The 18,117-nt window shown below is 49.2% G+C and overlaps 1 protein-coding gene across 2 annotated transcripts in view; it reads right to left on the bottom strand.

Moving 5' to 3' along the window:
* Positions 1-18,117, bottom strand: part of Plxna4 (plexin A4) — a 439,299-nt gene that overhangs the window by 39,467 nt on the left and 381,715 nt on the right. For both annotated transcript variants that reach the window (XM_003467879.5, XM_063240611.1), the window contains exons 14-21: positions 17,717-17,834; positions 13,039-13,175; positions 11,911-12,075; positions 9,159-9,252; positions 8,542-8,781; positions 7,526-7,672; positions 6,739-6,973; positions 3,281-3,423 (exon numbers count right to left, since the gene is read on the bottom strand). In XM_003467879.5, the coding sequence (XP_003467927.2) occupies positions 3,281-3,423; positions 6,739-6,973; positions 7,526-7,672; positions 8,542-8,781; positions 9,159-9,252; positions 11,911-12,075; positions 13,039-13,175; positions 17,717-17,834 (1,279 nt within the window). The remainder of the gene's footprint in view (positions 1-3,280; positions 3,424-6,738; positions 6,974-7,525; positions 7,673-8,541; positions 8,782-9,158; positions 9,253-11,910; positions 12,076-13,038; positions 13,176-17,716; positions 17,835-18,117) is intronic.

The raw sequence follows: 18,117 nt of genomic DNA, 5'->3' as shown, positions 1-18,117 counted from the left end.
TGGTACAGTTTGTTGGTTAAAATGAAAAAGCGCTGGGTGTGCATGGTGGTGATGGTAGCACAGCAAAATAAATGAACTTGACTCCCCTGAACTGCACACTTAAAAATGATTGAAACGGTAAACATTTAATCATGTATATTTTACCATTTATTTAAAAAGGCATGTGATTGGTTGGACTGAGAGTCTGTGCCCAATAATTAGCCCACTGTGGGCTCCATAGTCAGGGAAACTAGTCAAGTGGAGTGTTTACACCCTTGTGAGCAGGAGGCTGTAATCAGAGTTTCCCCTTATTCCCAAAGGCAGAGAAAATAGAGGCTACTCATGTTTGAGGGAAGATTGGAAGGTGCCAGCTAAGGCATAAGGCCACAATAGGACGTGGTGTTGTGTACAGGGTGGAAAGTAGGAATGTTCTGGGGTTGGGGCTGAGGTAGGAACTGACCCCTAAAACAACATCTGGGGAGGAATACATTACATTATTCCAGGTCACACTTTACAGCCAGGTGATCAGCAGAACCAACAGCCCTGCATCCCAGAGTCCTTCCACAGTCCTCCGAGGGCTGCTCACCCAACATGCTATCCTGGTGGTGGTGAGTGGGGGAGTCCCGATGGGGCATCCTCTAGGAGTGCATCTAACTCATTAGGGTAAGCGGTGTCTCTATGCAGTGAGGACACAATGAATCAGAGACTGTCCTGACCACGGACTCTGGAACTTTCTGAGCAGAAAGAAGAGTGTGTGTCATTCACACTGAAGTCCTAGATGCCCCTGCAGCTGTTGGAGAATAAAGCAAGAGAGGCCAGCCAGAACAGGAAAACTGACATGGTGCCAGCTCTGTTCAGGACCCTGGTCAGGGTTGAGGGACTTTAAGATGACCAAATTTCTTCCTCACTGGGCTATGCATCATGCTAAGTAACCGCTAGGAGTTATACAGTAGTCATACTCATATTACTTCTCTTGGAAAACTGGTCTTGGATAGAAGGCCTGGAGAAGGACAGTAATAGAAATCCAGGCAGCCTCTAGCCAGGAGCTTGCTCTAGTGCAGAATGGTAATGAGAAGGAATCACTTGGATTCTGGTCCTGGGTGTTCAGGGCTGTCATGCACAGTGAGGCAGGTTGTACAGTGAACTATTACTTCAGGTGTGCTGCCTGTGAATGGCCCACTGGAGCAGCTCAGTGTCCACCTGCACAACCACCCATGAGGTCTGGTGGGAGAATGAGTCCTATTAACCTCACTGCCAGATTTGAGAGCTGGGAACCTATGGGAGGCAAGCGAATGTAGGAAAGCAAGAAGCTAAATGGACCAAGTGATAAGAGGTGGTAGGATTTATACTGTGAACCATAGGAATTGTCTGGATGAACAGTGTGTGTGTCCATGATTGTGCCAGCATGTATGAGAGGTGAGCATCCTCCAACTACCCCAAAATATCCAGGCTGATTTAAAAAGTCTGCCTTTGACAAGGTCTTAGAAAATCTAATGTAAAGATTACATCCTCAAAAGAAACATCCTACAATTTGGAGTTTTGAACTTATGAAAAGAGACAATAACTTTATGTATCCATTCTAGAGGAATTCTCAAATTATTCTCTATCCCCTCTCACCAAGGGGCATAATTCCCCTTCTTAAGACTGCTGTTTCCATCCTGATGCAACAGACACACAGATATTTGTTCAGTCACTCGCCATTTCCTGCACACTCTGTGGCAGGCATTCTACAGGAAACTAGAAGTGCAGATAAATAAGGAAGGGCAGTCTCTATGCATCCAGACACATGCACACACACCTTTTTATCACTCCCAAGTGTCACTTTAACCAGGAACCTGTAGATTCTTCAATGGCCTAAGAAGCCTGTTATTTTGATGCAGATAAAGATGAGGCTGGAGAAGGTAATAAGCAGAAGGATACAGGTGGAAAAGGGAAAGAAACATAAACTCAGAGTTGGACGAAGGCAATGAGTAGATTGAAGTGTTATGAGACACACTGTACTTTTATGTACATGTGATCCATGTATAGACACATGCATACACATAGACAGAGAAAATGTTCATAACTAGTACAGTAATAGACCATTGCCTACAGCCTCTAGAATTGGCATCTGTCAGCTGAGGAGCTAAAGGGAGTCTCTCCAGCTCATGCCTCACTATAGAAACATACATACTTCCTTCAACAAGTAGGTATGGAGGCAGATGTGTGCCCCCATATGCTGTAGACCTCCGGGTATGCTGCTGAACCTCCTGCATCCCACAGAAATCACATGAGCAGATCCCCTTGGGCATCAGTACTTGCAATTCCACGTGACCCCGAGCAATGGATCTGGTTTTGGTTTATGGACCAAGTCCATCTTGAAGTTCATTTTCTATCAACTATGACTATTGATTATGGCTATTGATTTCTTATCCCCTGTGACAAGGACACAGAACCATGAATGGTACAAGCTGGAGTTCCACTGCCTAGGCTCCACTCTTTGGTCGGTCCCCAGCAGATGTGTAGCTCCAGATCACCACTGAACTTCTCTGTCCCCTTAGTTCTATCACCTATAAAATGGGCTCACTAACTCAGAGAGTCCCTGAATGAATTTATGCAAAGTGCTTAAAGCCATGTGGGAATTTTAGTAACAGTCAACTAATACTGATCATCTCTGAGGATTATCATTTGCTCCAGTTTCCTCATTTATATTTTTCACTTCTTTCTGGTATTTATCTTTATAAGCCATTCTAAAGCCCCTTCAGAACAAGGCATGATATGAATATATGCATAAGCCAGATACCATGCTAGACAGTAAGAGGGATAAAATGCTGAGAACATGAGGTCCCTGCTGCTAGAAAGACTGTTGGGTTTTATCATTCACATTTCCACCTCCTTTCCCTGCACATTGCTTATCTTTCCCAACTAGGCACCAAGTGGTAAAGTCCCTTCTATATCTACTGAACAACAACTGAATAGTAAGATCCTTTGTAACATGGCTTCTTAAACAAGGGTCTATAAACTCCCTGCATCTTTTGTTTCTGTGCACAGGTAAACTTTTACAGGAGACAGAGTTCTTAAAGCCCATTCAACTCTTAAAGGATTCTGTGACCTGAAGGGCTACTACTCTCATGTCTACTCTGATGTTCCCTGGCTGGGCTCTGCCTTCAGAAGAACTGGCTTGTACCCATAAGGGGGGGACCTCACCTATGGTATGTTCTATTCCTAGTCTCAGCTTTCTCACCTCCAAATGAGGGACCAGACTTGCAGACTGCCAGCACACTGCCCTGCTCTGACACCAGCAGGGGCTACCACTTCTCACCTCAAGGTCCCGGAGCACAGGGTGGTCTTCAATTCCTGGGAAGAGCACCCTCATGGTGTAGGTCCTGTAGTCCAGGAAGGGAATCCCGGCGCCATCCAGGTCACTGGTCAGCTCATGGATGTCTGTCTGAAGCTCAGCAAAAGCTAGCACAAAAAGAAGCCCTGTGAGACTGCAGGGGAGGGGAGAAGTATGCAAAAGTGACTGACATGAAAGGTGTTGCCATTGGCAGGAATGTGTGGTGCAAGAAAGCCTCTCCTAGGCTGTCTTTCTAGTGGCAGAGGTTCAGTGAGGCTGTCCACACTTCTGTGCTGTGGCTGACACCAGAAAGGACTCCCCACTCAAAGAAGGAAGGCTTTCTAACCCGGGTTGGAAAGGAGGACTTAGAGGAAAAAGAGGAGAGAAGAGACAGGTGGTAGGGTGCATCTATATTGTTGATGTGTTTGCACTGGGTTTCTTTTTGGCACTTAAGAACAACTTCTTCTGATAGAGGGAGGAAGTTTGAGGGCCCAGTTCTGTAGTGTGCAGTTCACTGCGACCATCTAACCTCCAAATAAGGCTAGGATGGAGGGACTGAGACTATTTGTTCCACATAGATGCACAAGGTGTGTCTTTGTCCTTCCTGCTCAAGGTGATGCTACCAGGTGATGAATTATGAACTGCATATGGGCACTGCTAACTGTGAGGACAGCTCAAGCCTCCAGGTGAACAGTGTGACAAGATCCCAGCTGGCCTCTGGGAAAATCTGGCACACAGTGCAGCTGGGGTTGTTACATAGTGCCAAAATTGTCATTGCACTTTGTCCAAGGCACATCCTCCCCTGGGGCCACCCTTTGTCACTCAAGGCATTCAAAGCAGGCAGCCGGGCCCTGTTCTGCCTTTCTCTGTAGTGTAAGCACACATGCTCACACACACATGCACACTAGCATACACATCCCTATGTCTGTATATCCACGCACACATACACACCCAACACAGATGGATGAACATATGTTGGCAAAGAATAGCTAGAGATATTGACTGACCAATGTTTCTATTTATATGGGCATAATAATAGGGAAAAATACTTTGTAGACTAGGAAGGGCTTCATAAGCCCAGGATGGGTTTAGGGTCTCAGAATGCAAACCCCAGACCTAGTAGGCTATGCTGACACATAAACATGACCTACATGCCCCAAGAACCATGGAAGGGCCCTGCCCCACCTGTTCTAGTGACTTTGGTGCAGCTCTGCCCTGCAGTGCTGATGTCATGGCCATGAATGTCCATGGATTTTGGTAGCAAGCAAACTCCATGACTTGCTGGAGAAGACAGAGGATAGACCTGAGCATCCAAAGCCCTGAAGCCCCGTCCCTGTCCTCTCACACTCCCCACCTCTGCTCTGTCCATACAGGCTCTTGTCACGCAGAGAGACTGGAGGCAGGGAGCCCTAATATAGTGAAGCAGAACTTACTCCATTGTGTGTGAGTATGTCTGTGTGCATGTGAGTGCATGTGCAAAGAGGAGTCAATAGTGTTGTCACCAAAAGCCTGATGGACAATCATGTATGTTCTGGCTGAGGCACATACAGCTATGTGTGTGTTCATGTCTGTGTGGGAAAGTGGATGAGCAGGTGTGAGAGCATGTGAGCATGTAGTGTGTGTGTGTGTGTGTGTGTACAGCAGTGTGTCAGTGTCAGTGTGCATGTGAGGGTATGTAAGTGGCACTGGCTGAGTATGAGCCAATGCATGTGGGTGTGTATGTGTAGGCCAGTGTGTCAGTGTGGGAGTGTGGGGATGTGAGAGAGTGTGAGTGCATGAGCATGTCAGTGTATCAGCACGTGAAAAAGGGGACTGTATATCTGCACATATATGTGCTTCTACATTCCGAGGCTCAGGCCCTGCAGGGAGTTGCAGGGGATCCTGTGAGTTCAGACATGGGTGACATCCTGGCTTACTGTAAAGTCTCCAGGAAAACTCTGCTCTGACCTCACACCCTGAAGAGGCTGAATAGCAGTCCCAGTGCCTGTAGGGTGAGAGTTCTGCATGTCCTTTACTGGAAGACTCCTTCCAGCCCTTGTGCACAGCTGTCCCCAAGTCTTGAGCCCAGGCTCCCAGAGGGGCTTCCACCAACTTTGGGCTGGAGTCCTTCCTGCCTGCTTGCTCAGCCCCCCACCCAGGGGACCTTCTAGCAGATCCTCTGGGCCATGCACTTCCCACGGCTGCCCCCTCCCTGTTGGGGTGCTCAGTTGGCTGTGAGGAGAGGGAAGAAACCAGCTTTTGATCCCTCTGCAGCTTTCCTTTAAGTCACCAAGCGCCTCCAACATTCAAAGCCTCACGCCTGCCACACATAAAAGAGATTCTAATCACTACACCTAATTAGATGGAAGAGTACATTGCAGAGAAAAAAATTAAACAGCGTAAATATAATAAAAGCAGTAATTAACAGTCCCACAAGGCGGATGCTGTGTTGACAGCTGAAGGATGCAGCGAGGGGATGGAATGGATCCACTTCCTCATCAAAACTGGCCACAGCTTCCCTGGTGGGAACTGGTGTGATTCAGGAGACCAAGTACAGGGCCGGATTAACTCTGCGTACACACTGACTGCAGAGAACTGGTTCCGATCCTCCTCCCCAGGGTTATGGGAGTCTGGCTTCTAAGTTTCCTTCTCAGGTTTACTGTAGCTGATTTTATTTAAGGATGGTATTTGTAATTTTTTTTAAAAAACACCTGTGAAACATTCTTCCTTCAGCATAACAGGTCAGCCCTACAGTCTTCTCCCACTGCTGAAGGTAGAGGGATGAGGATCGCTTGCTTAACTGTGTCATGATGAGATCTCCCCTCAAGGACCCACTCAGCTAGACTCTGGATCTGGAGATTGCTGGGGGTTGGTGATCCCAGTCTTATCACTGGAAGGATTTAATTCCTCCCTGGCAGTGTGGACAGATAGGTACGACTTTCATCTGGGATACAGGGTCAGAGACGTATTAAATCTCTGAATATGGCACCTGGCCTCCAGCACTGCCCATGCTGCTCAGCCTGGGGCTTGTGAATAAGTAATACATGCACACGAATACATATGCACACACATGTGCACATGGATTTACATATATGTATACACACAATCTCCATAACTGCCTACCCATAGCTACCCAGAATGCTTGCAAGTGAGATGCATACAAATGCACACACACATATACATGTGCATCTGCTATATATATGTATATACATATATATAACCATGGCACTGCCCATGACTGCTCAGCCTGTGGCCTGTGAATGAGGGACACACACATATACATGAATACAGACATAGATGCACACATGAATATATGTATGCACACACACACACACACACACACACACACACACACACACACACACCTTCACCCTCCAACACTGCCCAATGTTGCCCAGACTGCTAGAGGTCCACACAAGTATACACACAGCCTCTGGCAGGGACACAGTGCTGGTCACCAGTACCTTCTTTGCACTCCAGTGCCACACGGGACTCCAGGTTATCCATCTGCATCTGCAGCCGCTTCAGCGTGAGGTCGCTCTCGCGGGACTTGCGTTTGTAGGCGATGAGCACAGCCACGATGAAGATGATGAGGAGGCCACCAGCCACAGCGATGCTGACGATGGCGGGCAGGCTGAGAGGGCTGTCCGGGGCGATGTACACCATCCCCGGGGAGTATTCCATACCACCCACACGGGCCTGGGAACACACCGGGAGGTGTGGGGAGGGATAGAGTTAGGAGGAGGGAGGATGTGACTGACAAGGAGGAGCCTTATCAGATTACACAAATAGGAGGGCCCAGGGGACTGAAGAAGGGGACAGATGTTAGAGGTAACTCCTCAAGGAGAGAATCTGCACAGCCTCTTATTTAGGAACCCCTATGTTGTTTCCATCAGGAGACAACCCATAGCCAGTGACTACGCAGCCACAGAACATCCCTAACAAACTTCCCCAAGACTCATTCCTTTGTCAGGGGGAGACTGAGGCACAGAACAAGACACTGTGAATTTCCCTAGGCCAGAGATGGCTCTCTCCTCCAAGGCGCTCTTGCAGTGCCCTTGTTTTCACACCAGGAGATAAAGGAAAAATGACAGGGTAGAATGGAGAAGCTGGGACGTGGCGTGGGTGCAGAGTAGCTGGTAATGGACTGAGATCTCCCAGGAAAATCCCTGGCAACCTGGATTCACTGGACCACTCTCACCCAGCATCACTCCCACCTGCTCTCTCAGGAAGGGGTCCTGCCAGCCTCACCATCACTTTGTGCCTGCCGATGAGGTTGGGGGACTCGCAGAGCAGCTGCACATCTGACACTGTCACAGTACATGGCTTCTCCCCAACCAGCACGGTGTAGTTGAGCTTCACATTGCCCCCAGCAACAGGTGGGATCAGGTTCTTGCCCTAGACACACAGAAAAGCCCCCATTCCCACCAGAATCATAATCCCAGTCCCTGGTGGCTTCATAGCAGGTAGTGCATCCCCCTGGTGAGCTGGAGGAAGGGCCACATAGACAAATATGTTGAAGGCATGTGCTGTGGTATGGGCATGATTTGTCCCTCCAAGGTCCATGTGTTAGACACTTGGTCCTTGGTTCAGTGACAATAAGAGGCAATGGGACCTTTAAAAGGTGGGGTCTAGTGGGAAGTCATAACTATCCCCTCCTTGCCTTTGGTCATCCTATCTTACCATGTGATTTCTCCCATCACCACATGAATAGTCAATACCACACTACTTAAACTTGCAGCCTCTAAAACTTCTTTGTAAATACCCAGCCTCAAGTATTTTGCAATAGTAACAGAAAACAGACTAGTTAGCACATATATGACCATCTTCCCTTCCTCCCAGTGGGAAATAAAGTAGTTTTTGGCTTATCCTTTGTGTAGTCTCAGAATCTTCAGTGCAGAACAAAGTTTTGTTCAGTCACTACCACTTGATTCAAATTTTCATACAAGATAAAGTTGACTTATAATCCATGCCCTCCAAAGAAAAACTAAGGTGTGTTTTGCAAATGAGTACATGGTAGGACACAGCATGAGTCTCTGACCATCCAGTTTCTGGACTCTGAAGACCAAAGCTTGGGTTTCCAATAGCCTAGGTGCATCTGCCTGTCCTGGACAGATCAGGCTTGTTGACTGCTGAGCCCTACATGCAACCTCTTTAAGGGATACCAGTCATGAATTCTGACAGGAGCCAGTATTTTTGTCCTCTTCCCATGTCTAGACATCCTCCCCATCCATGCTGTGGCCTCCTTTTATGCTGCCTCACTCTACCTTCAGGATGATGGGAGTGCCAGGCTTTAGCTCCAGGATTCCTGAGGGTCCAAAGGCTTCAAACACAGGGTTGGGATAGTAGGTGAAGTTGGTCTTGTTGAGGATAAGCAGGGATTGGACATTGTCCAGGATGAAGCCAAACTCCTCGGGCCTCTCAGTGAGGTCAGACTGGTGGTCAGGATCCAGGGCAAGGGCTGGGGCTTGGCACGTCATCTCAGTAGCATTTAGAACCTCACAGATCTGTGTGGGGAAACAGGGAAGGAGAAGACGCAGTGTACCTGCCCATCCCCATATGTGCAGGGTCTTCTTGTAATCTGTCAGTGCACTATGGATGAGGAAGCTGTACTTCTGTGGCTGTCACCTCACTCTAGTTTTGCCCATAGTGAATTTGGGAGTGGGCAGGGTATTTTCTAAGCTAGAGAGTAATAGAGGGGTGGAAGGATAGAGGAGAAGGAATGTGAATTCCCAGAAACTCAGAAGTCCTCCAGGCCTGTACCCCTGAAGGGCTGAAAATGTCCACCATCCTAGCAATGAGGGCAGTCACAGACTGTGGCTCCCTCTCTGAGCAGGATGCCTGGGACACCCCACCTTTTGAGAAGGCAACATGTTGGACTCACGTTGATGTGTTCCTTCCCTCCATGTTTGGCACGGATCTGGGGGTTCTGAATGAGGTCCAGGTGAGTGCCCCACACAGCAATGGGTGTATTTCCACTGTCAGGGAGGAAAGAATGAGGCTCATGAATCAGTGTAGGAACAATAGCACCCGGTGGCGACAATGATGATAATCAAGATGAGCTCTGACAATAAGAACAATGATAACCAGACAGCACAATCATGTTCTTGGGGACAAGGATGACAAGGCAATTGCACGGTAATAAGAATGAGCGTCTCTCAGCAGCCAAGGGGAAGACAGTGATGTCCAGATGTCTGTGGCATCCTTTGTTGAGCTGACTTGGAGCGAGGACAGTGTGAAGAGACCCAGGTGACAGCACAGCCCCTTGGGTCTCGAAGGCCCCTGACCTGAGCCTGACTAAGCCGGTGTCTCTCTCAAGTCCTGGAGTCTTCCTCGGTTCTCGCCATTCTTGGCACATTTTTCACCCTGGCCTAGTCTAATGGAAGCCTTGCTCCAGATGTCCCATCACCCTGGAGGATCCAAGCACAGCGTCCTCCAGCTCCCTGGCAATCAGACTGACACCTTCACCCTTGGAGGCCTGCACCCTTGATAGGTTGAGATCTGGGAAAAGCAGTGGCCCAGGCACTCAGAAAACTTCCTCAGGAGGGAAGTGTGGGAGGCTCCAGACTCAGGTCTCTGGCACCTTATGACACACAAGACACTGATAGAGAGGCTTCAGGAGGAAGGGCTCACTGTGACCTTCAAAGGATGCCACCGCCATGTCCCCAGGGAGGCTGAGGAGTTTGTGGAAAGGAATGAGCAGCAGTATGCTTGTCTAAATCTTCCTTGGGAGCTACTTAAAGGACAGCAAGGATTGATTTATTTTCTTGGTAAAGGAGTATCTTTGAGAAGATTCCTATGTTAAAAAGGGCTTAGCAAGGTGATTAAGAGAATCTTTACCACCCATAGTGATTTCTATCTGTCTATCCATCTGCCCAACTTTAGGCCCCCAGCCCCTTCCTTTGGTCCTTGAGCACATAGATTCCTATGACACCCAGAGAGGCTCTTTTGTCCCCATAGTGGTCAAGGTGAGCTTGTGGTGCCCAGCCATCTCTCTGGTCTTCTCAGTCATCAATTCCATGTGCAGGTACAATGCCCCTGTTGTGTCCCAAAGCCAACAGGGCTGCTTTTTGAGCAGTGCAGAGCCCCACCTGGTGCAGACTGGCACAGTCCCGCCTATCCTTAGACTTCCTCAACCTAACCAGGAGCACTGCAGCTGTGTGGCCATCCTAAAGTCTCCAGCCTCCTTCTTGATGTAAGTATGATGTGGAGATGGTTGATGGACACCAGGAAGAATGACATATCTCTTTCTGTGATGATGACTTGAACCCAGGCTGTGAATTGCTCAGAGTTGTAGAGCTTAGTGAATAAAGCAAGAGGGGTTACATGGATTCTCTTGATTTGCCAGCCCTGCGGTCCAGTGTGGATGCACCTTTGCACTGGCTGTTTCCCTCTCTGTGCCTTATCCTGTTCATCTGTGTCAAGATCATAGCTAAAGCTCCTAAACGTGGCCTGACTTAGCAACTGCTGTGGAGAGCTACATCCCATCCAAGCAGCTACCCTTCCTTTCCTCTGGGCTAAGACAGGGGGTGACACACTTTTTCTGAAAAAGGGAATATGATAGCCTTATGATAGCTGGGGATATAGCTCAGCAGCACAGTGCCTGCTTGGCAATGCAAGGTCTCGAGTTCAATTCCCACACCCAATCAATCAATCAATCAACAAAGCAGGGTTATATTTACAGGCTTTATGGTCCCTGTCACACAATTACTCAACTCTATTGTGGTGGTAAGAAAGTAGATAGAGGCCAAACAGATAGAACAGCATGACTGGGTGTCAATTAAGACTTATTTTAAAAAACTAGTGACCAGCCAGATCTGACCCAGGCATCACTGGTTTCAAGACTGCTCCCTTGACCAGTCCATGCTCCAGCCGTGGAGAACACTTCTTCATGCTGTCTCTATACCGCCCCAGCTCCAGCCCCACTCAGAGTTACAGCAGACAGTGTTGGTTTGGGGGAGGACTGAGCTCTGGCAGGCACAGAAAGGACAGGACTGAGGCCTGGTCAGGAGGCTGGGGAGGGAACACTGCTTCATGAATCCTCCAGGATCTGGAAAAGCAGACACAGCTCCACCTCTGAGGTGAGATGAGCCCTTCCAGAGACCTTAAGACCTCGGATTTCCAAATCCCCAGGCGACTTGCACAAAAGGTTTCTTCTTTGTGACTCACCCCAGGTGAATGGTTGAAGAGCCCCAACTTTTTGTCAAAGTCGTCTTTCTACACCAGCATTCAACACTGGTCTGGCCACCTGGGACATGCAGTGCCCTCATGGTAGACATTAAGGGAAGAAAGGAGCCAGACCCAAACCCTGCTCTTCAGGGAAGATGGCTCTGATCTCACCCCTCCCACATACCTAAGGCACAACTAGAATGTCCCTGTTGGCCATAGTGAGAGACCTGGCCGCCACTGTGGGTAGGAGAGACACAGTTCTGAAATCAGGGCCCAGCCTCCAGGCCTGGTCCCACATGGAGGCAGAAAAAGGGAGCCACTGCTAGAGGGTAGTCTAATTTGGGGATGTTCAGAACCAGCCCAGACCATCTGTCTCCAAAGCTGCCAGGACTCTCCTTAGCTTTTGAGAGGTACAGAAGGGAAACTGGGGCCCACCGGCATGAAGGTACTCTTAGGGCAGTTCCTACCTGACAATACTCCACTCCGGCTCAATGCGCACAATGGTGGGGTCCTCCACATACTGGAAGACTAGGTCCTGGCGAATCTTGGCCCTGTCCACCTGCACTGTCACCTTCATCTCCAGAACCTCATCTGAGGATGTGGTATTGCACACGATGAAGGATGGAGATCGCCTGGAGGAGGGAAGGCAGAGCACTGAGGCCCCAGATACTGAAAGGATGGTGATCCTAGTATCACACTGCTATGAATCAGGCTCCTTGGAGGTGAAGGGTGAGCACTGACTTGGATGCAAAGCTCCAGAACCAGGAACAGACACTATCCTGGACTGAGCTCTAGACAGGCTCCCTGAGCCCACCACTCACACAGGCCTGAGTCTTTGATCTACCTAGCACTGTTTTCTTTTCTTTTCTTTTTTTTTTTTAAACCAAGAATCCAGCTAAATCAGTCTGGTGAGGTTTCCAAGACCTTGATTTCTGATGATTCTGGCCTTCCTTTGGCAAGAATCTCATCGGCTCCGCCAGATTGCCAACTTCTCTTCCCAGTTCTCCCTCCCAATCCTCATTCTGCTGGTTGGCTCTCAGTCCCTAGCTGAGTTCACAGCACTTGGAGTTGAGCTGTCTCTCTCCCTTAGTGGGACAGTCTCCACTTGGCTGTGGCTTTTCTGACCAAGCCTCCCTTGCCATTTTAACATGTCAGAGTAACTTGTTCTCTAACACTGCTGAAGCAACCTCTGGCCCGGTCTTACTTCAGACTTATGACAGCCCTCATCACAGAGCCCTCCAGATATACCTCTTGCTAGCAGCCTTCAGGCTAAGCATCTTCTCAAGCTCATGGGAGGCTAGGCATGCCTGCTGAGCTGGAGAGTGGCACAAGGAGGGAGGCTTAGCCTTGGTCCTGCTCCAGTCAGCTCTGAGTCTCAACTGGCTCTGAGGCAGCTGCTGAGTAGCTGCTCTAGGAGCAGGCTCTTGAGCAGACTTCAAGCTGCACTCTGTGCCAAGGAAGGGTGCTTGGCAGAGCTCCAGATGAGCCACAGTGCTCTACCCCAGACAGCACCCACTTTCTTAGGGAGCAGCAAGTACTTCCAAGAGTTAGCCAGGAAGTCCCTGCCTGCCCCCGCTCCAGGGCCCCGGGATTACCTGTGGAAGAGGCAGGGCTGCTTCCCGAACATCACCACCACGTTGCTGCCTGCATTCAGGTTGGTGCCTGTGATGGTCACTTGGGTGCCCCCGGACATGGGCCCCCGGCTGGGCTTCAGATCTGAGAGCGTCAGGGTCTGTGCAGGAAAGGACAAGCCTGAGGCATGATGACTGGGAAGACAGAGGTGGCACTGGGGTGCTCCTGGCCCAAGTTGCCTTCTGGAAACTTCAGTCAAGGTGGCTAGGTGAATCGGCAATGTCTGAAACCCTAAGGGTTTGCATCACTGTATTTACAACAGCAATAAAGACAGCTGCCATGCACTGATTTTCTAAGTGTCAGGCTTTATGTCTTTATAGCAATGTGCACACATATACACACACATACACATAATTACCTAATCAACTCAATAACAAAGGCAATTATTATCTATTTTACAGAGATGTTAGTAAGTTTTCTAAGAACATACAGTCAAAAATGGAATAACTGAGGTCTGACTCCAGAGCTGTAGTTCCCAACTACCTCTCCTGTCTACAGTCTCACCGATTTGGGGAAGGTAGGTGCCTTATCCCTCCTGCAGGCTTCTCCAGGAAGCTGTCCAAAGCACCCACTGCCCAGAGCCAAGGGCTGTGAGACAGACACAAAGAAGAGTCATTTTTTTGCAGAGTGGGGCCCCTACTAGACTGGGACATGAAGAGCTGGGCTGGGGGTGGGGAGGAAAGAAGCCCACAACAGCTGGGGATTTGGAGTTGCAGTTCCTTCTTTCATTAGCATTTTAATGGAAAAACTTTCCTTGGTCCCAGGTGAGAAGTCTGTATCTGCATTTAAATGAAGATTGCCCTTTCCCTTCTCCAGCTAGGTCCCCTTAAAGAACTGGCCACCAAAGAGTGGCTGGCAACCTCCCCTTGGGAGGCCTCTTTTGGTGACACCTCAGGGAGCAAAGGGGAGCCCCACAAAGTCAGACACAGCCACTGCCTGGTGTGCAACCAGATGCAGAGGTGGGGCCTTCAGTGATACCCAATGGGCATCACTGACCCAATGGAAAGAATCCCCCTTCCTCAGCTCTGCCTGGATCATGCTTTGTGGCTCAGGACAAGCTTTAACCTTTTTGGTAACAATGGGGGTTAGGGAGGGGGGTTGCTGAGCCAAAAAGTGGTTATATGCAAGGCTCTCAATAGTTATCTTGTTCTGTAATTGCACCACCACAAAAGGTCTGCTGACCCCAGAGAGGAAAGGAAAAGTATGGTGTGTGGTAGGGGTGGGGTGTGTGTGTATGTGTGTTTAAGAGAGAGAGAAAGAGAGCACACACCAGTGAGCTGGAGCTGTCCATTTGTGCACAAGGTAGTGTGGTCCTAGAGGCTGAGTCCAACCCAGCCTGATTGGGGGTGAGTGCTCCCTCCCACCAGCCCTAAACCTAGAAGGACAGAAATGGGTATACCTCTGGGGTTTATAGTGGTGCTGCAATCAGGGGGCTTCTGGAGGGGGAATTATTCCAGGAATGGTGAGAGGGTATTATGGAGACATGTTTTAGAATTGTGAGAAACCATTAATTATTCAAGTCACGCTTCATAAATATTTCACGGGTTTGCACGGGAAGTCAAGTTCCGCATTATTTGCCAGCTCTTCACTTGGCTACTCAGATGGAGGTAGACAGGGAAGGAAAAGTACTCTCTGCAGAAGTCAGGATCTGGGTCCCTTGGCCATGGAGATTGGTAAATAAATCAGAGATCAAAGCCTGGACTAATTTGAGGAGGGAAATCTCAATCTTTCCTCCAACTTTGGCACTGAGAAGGGACATGCCAAGCCTGAGAAGCATGTCCTAAAAAGGGACTCCCAGTTGTACCCCTAGAGGGACCAGAGAAGGGAGTTCCCAGTGTCCTGGGACTCCAGAAGAGAGGGACTTTTGTGTGGAATCTAAGGAGTGTCCTCCACCAGCCACTGGCTGAGCAGAAAACAGTAGGCTTTGGCTACTTGGGAACATTATAGAAGGGATTCTGTTCCTTCCTGCCTCATGGCAGGACCTATGTCCTAGAGACTCATGGGGCCTTCTGACCCTTATTGTCACCAGGAGATGTTTGGAGCTCTGCATGTGTGTGTGTGGGTGGGGGTGGGGGGAGGACCTCTTTGATTCAATCTTTCAGTGTAAACTAGACCAGAGGACAAGGCCAGGGTCACTGGCACCAGTCTTCCTCCCTCAAAGTGTTCCCCAGTGAGTGGATGTGAGACAAGAGCTAGCTCCTCAGAGGTGCTCCTCCAATACAAACGTGACACCAGCCTTGAGGAAAAGGACCGTCAGTTCATGGCCCGTTCACCATGTGGTATCCCTCTCTGTGCTTCTGATCTGACTGCTCTTCTTCCTTCTGGTCCCCTTCTCTCCTCCTCTGTTCCCATCTCTCTGTGTACATCAGTGTCAACCCTATTCCAGGAATAGATGCCAATTCCCCAAGATCTGCATGGAAATCAGTCTGGCCTGAACAAATGCTGCTTTCCTAGGAGACGCTAATGTGGATGAGAAGAGGAAGCAGCCGAGGATGATCCATGGAGGGTGGTGCAGGTAGATGCTCTGGCACCAAGTGTGGATTGCAAGGGCAGTGACAGCCCAGCTCTGCTCTGCATATCAGAGAAGACAGAGGATGGAGCATGAGCACAGCAGAAGGGGAAGATGTGGCTTAGTGCAGCTAGGGGAAGGAGACAGAGTGGAAGGGTGGAGGTTTGAGAGACAGGATTGGGCAGGGAGGGCAGGCACACCAGAGAACTCAGGCAGCATCTCAGGCAGCAGGAACCCCCAGGAAAGACTGCATGATGCAAATGATTTTTCCATGGAGGTAGAGGGCTTACAATGGGCACAGACCAAATGTAGATTTAAGGAGGCCGTGGTGGAAGCAAAGAGAATAGGAAAAGTGAGACTCCAGGACATGGTGATGATGGCTGTCAGGAATTAATGGATGTCAAGGCATAATCCACCAAGAGTGCTAGATGTGGTGGGTGGGGTCAGGCTGCAGGCAGAAATGTGCAAGAAAGGATGCACTGTGCTTGGGGGCTGAAGTCCTAGATATGGCACAGAGGAAGATGGTAGAGGGAGCTGTGGCCCAAATGAAATGCCAGGTTAGCTCCTCTAGTCCAGTCTACTCTGTCATTCAGGGTCACTGCCAAGGACACAGAATGGAAACTGGCTGGCTGGTTGAGTAACTGTGGAAGCCCAGCGCTTGCTTTGGCCATGCAGTGGTTTCCTCATTCTTTCTCTTGGCTGCCAGGTGATCCAGAGCCAGATTCCATGCCCAGCACTGGCGAGCAGGAATGTCACCAGTGTGTATTCAGGAACAGTCAGTGGCACCTAAACGGAGGTTGGTTTTCCAAGAGCAGAGGTGGGGAGGGCCATCTGCCCTGCATTTCTCTGAAGTTCACCCTATCAGGTTCAAGTCTCACTGTAGCTGATCTCACCCACCTTGGGTCTACTGCGAGGGGGGCTGTGCTGGGTGTTATCACCACAACCCTATAGCCAGAGCCATCAAAGTACATTATAGCATTCAACCTAATTAAAGAAATAGTTCTCAAAAATCTGGTGAGGATCATTATACAAGGTGATGAATGCTGTCAGCTGAAAGAAGAAAAACAAACTCAAAAGGAAAGAGGGTAGAAAAGCGCTAGGAAGAAAGAGGGAAAAGGAAGAGGGCAGGATTTCCCATGAAAATATTTCAGGACATTTGATACCCAGGCATAAAATCCACTGCCTCAGGCCTCCAGCTTTCAAAAGCAGCTCAGAACCCTAGGGAAATTACACCATCACCAGGTCATTCACCTGAGAAGTCAGTTTTGGGTGTGTGTGGCAGACAATGTGCCATGTCTCCACCATCCCACAGTCACAGGGCCAAGAGATTCCTAAGGCTGTATCCTCCAGAACCATTTGACAGGATTGTTTAGGCTGAATAGGAATCAAGACCTGGTAGGATAGGTGACCTGCAGAGAGGTCATGGGAGGAAGAAAAGGCAGTGGATGCGAGGTGGGGTAATAGAGGGGGTAGAGGGAAAAGGATGGGATATACGGGTAGATGGGGCCCATGAGATTCAGGACCAGCAAAGGAAGCATTAAAGAGGTCATGCAACAGGGCTGCTGATGAGTGGGTGGGAAGAGAGAAGGTGATGGGCCGGGAGCATGGGCATGAGTATGCAGGGAAAGGCAATGGTTTGGCAGTGATAGTGGCAGTTATAGATAACATAGGAAATGGTACTAGGAAAAATAAAAAAAGCACACTTCATGTAATTTTCATGATACTCTGTTGTAGGCGCTATTATTGTCTTCATTTTACAAATGAAGAAATTGCAGCACACAAAAATTAAATAACTTGCAAAAGTTCAGCAGGTTAGTAAGTGGCAGAACCCGAGTGACAAGTCCCAGGAGTCTTCAGGTGTAGACCACGAACTCACCCACTCACTGTGCGACCCCTCCATTTAACCAAGTGGGGACACTGGGAATCCAAGGGCTAGAGCATCTTACCTGGAGCCACAAAGCCAGGCACAGCTAAGTCTGGATCTTGTAGAAGTCAAAGGCTTTCTTCTCACAGTAGGGCAGAACTCCCATGAGAGGAGGGGGAAGGCCTGTAGGCCCTTGCCTTGTGTTTGCTAGAATATCTAGCAAGACCTAGCAGTAACTTTCATTAGGTTTGTTGTGATCAGGACTCACCATGAAGTAGTAGAGCTGTGAGGATCGAGCCATAAACTCAGGCCGACACACAGCCACACAGATCTCCACAAAGCCCGCATGCTGGCTGGGCTTGGCCTCCCCCATTTCACACACAATCCTGCAGGAGGAGAGAGAGAATCATGAACCCCCAGGGTTCCAGCTGTGATTGTAACCCTGAGCCCCACAGCTCCTCCCGTGCCTTTTTGCTATGCAGTACACTTTCAGGAATGGCAGTGGAGGAGGGTGTAAAAGACACCTTTGCTAATGGTTCAAATAGGAGTGCCTCACAAAGACTCATATATCGAAGACTCTTGATCCCCAATACAGCCATCAATGTTCAGAGGTGCAACCTAGAGAGGTGGTTGGATCAGGATGGTATTAACCTGAACAATGGGTTAATC

This window comes from Cavia porcellus, unplaced genomic scaffold (assembly GCF_034190915.1).
Source record: "Cavia porcellus strain 051 isolate PalLab524CR breed Dunkin Hartley unplaced genomic scaffold, mCavPor4.1 scaffold_2, whole genome shotgun sequence".
NCBI classification, from domain to species: Eukaryota; Metazoa; Chordata; class Mammalia; order Rodentia; family Caviidae; genus Cavia; species Cavia porcellus.
Note: the sequence above shows the minus strand (reverse complement) of the source record. Positions and strands in the feature narration are given on the sequence as shown.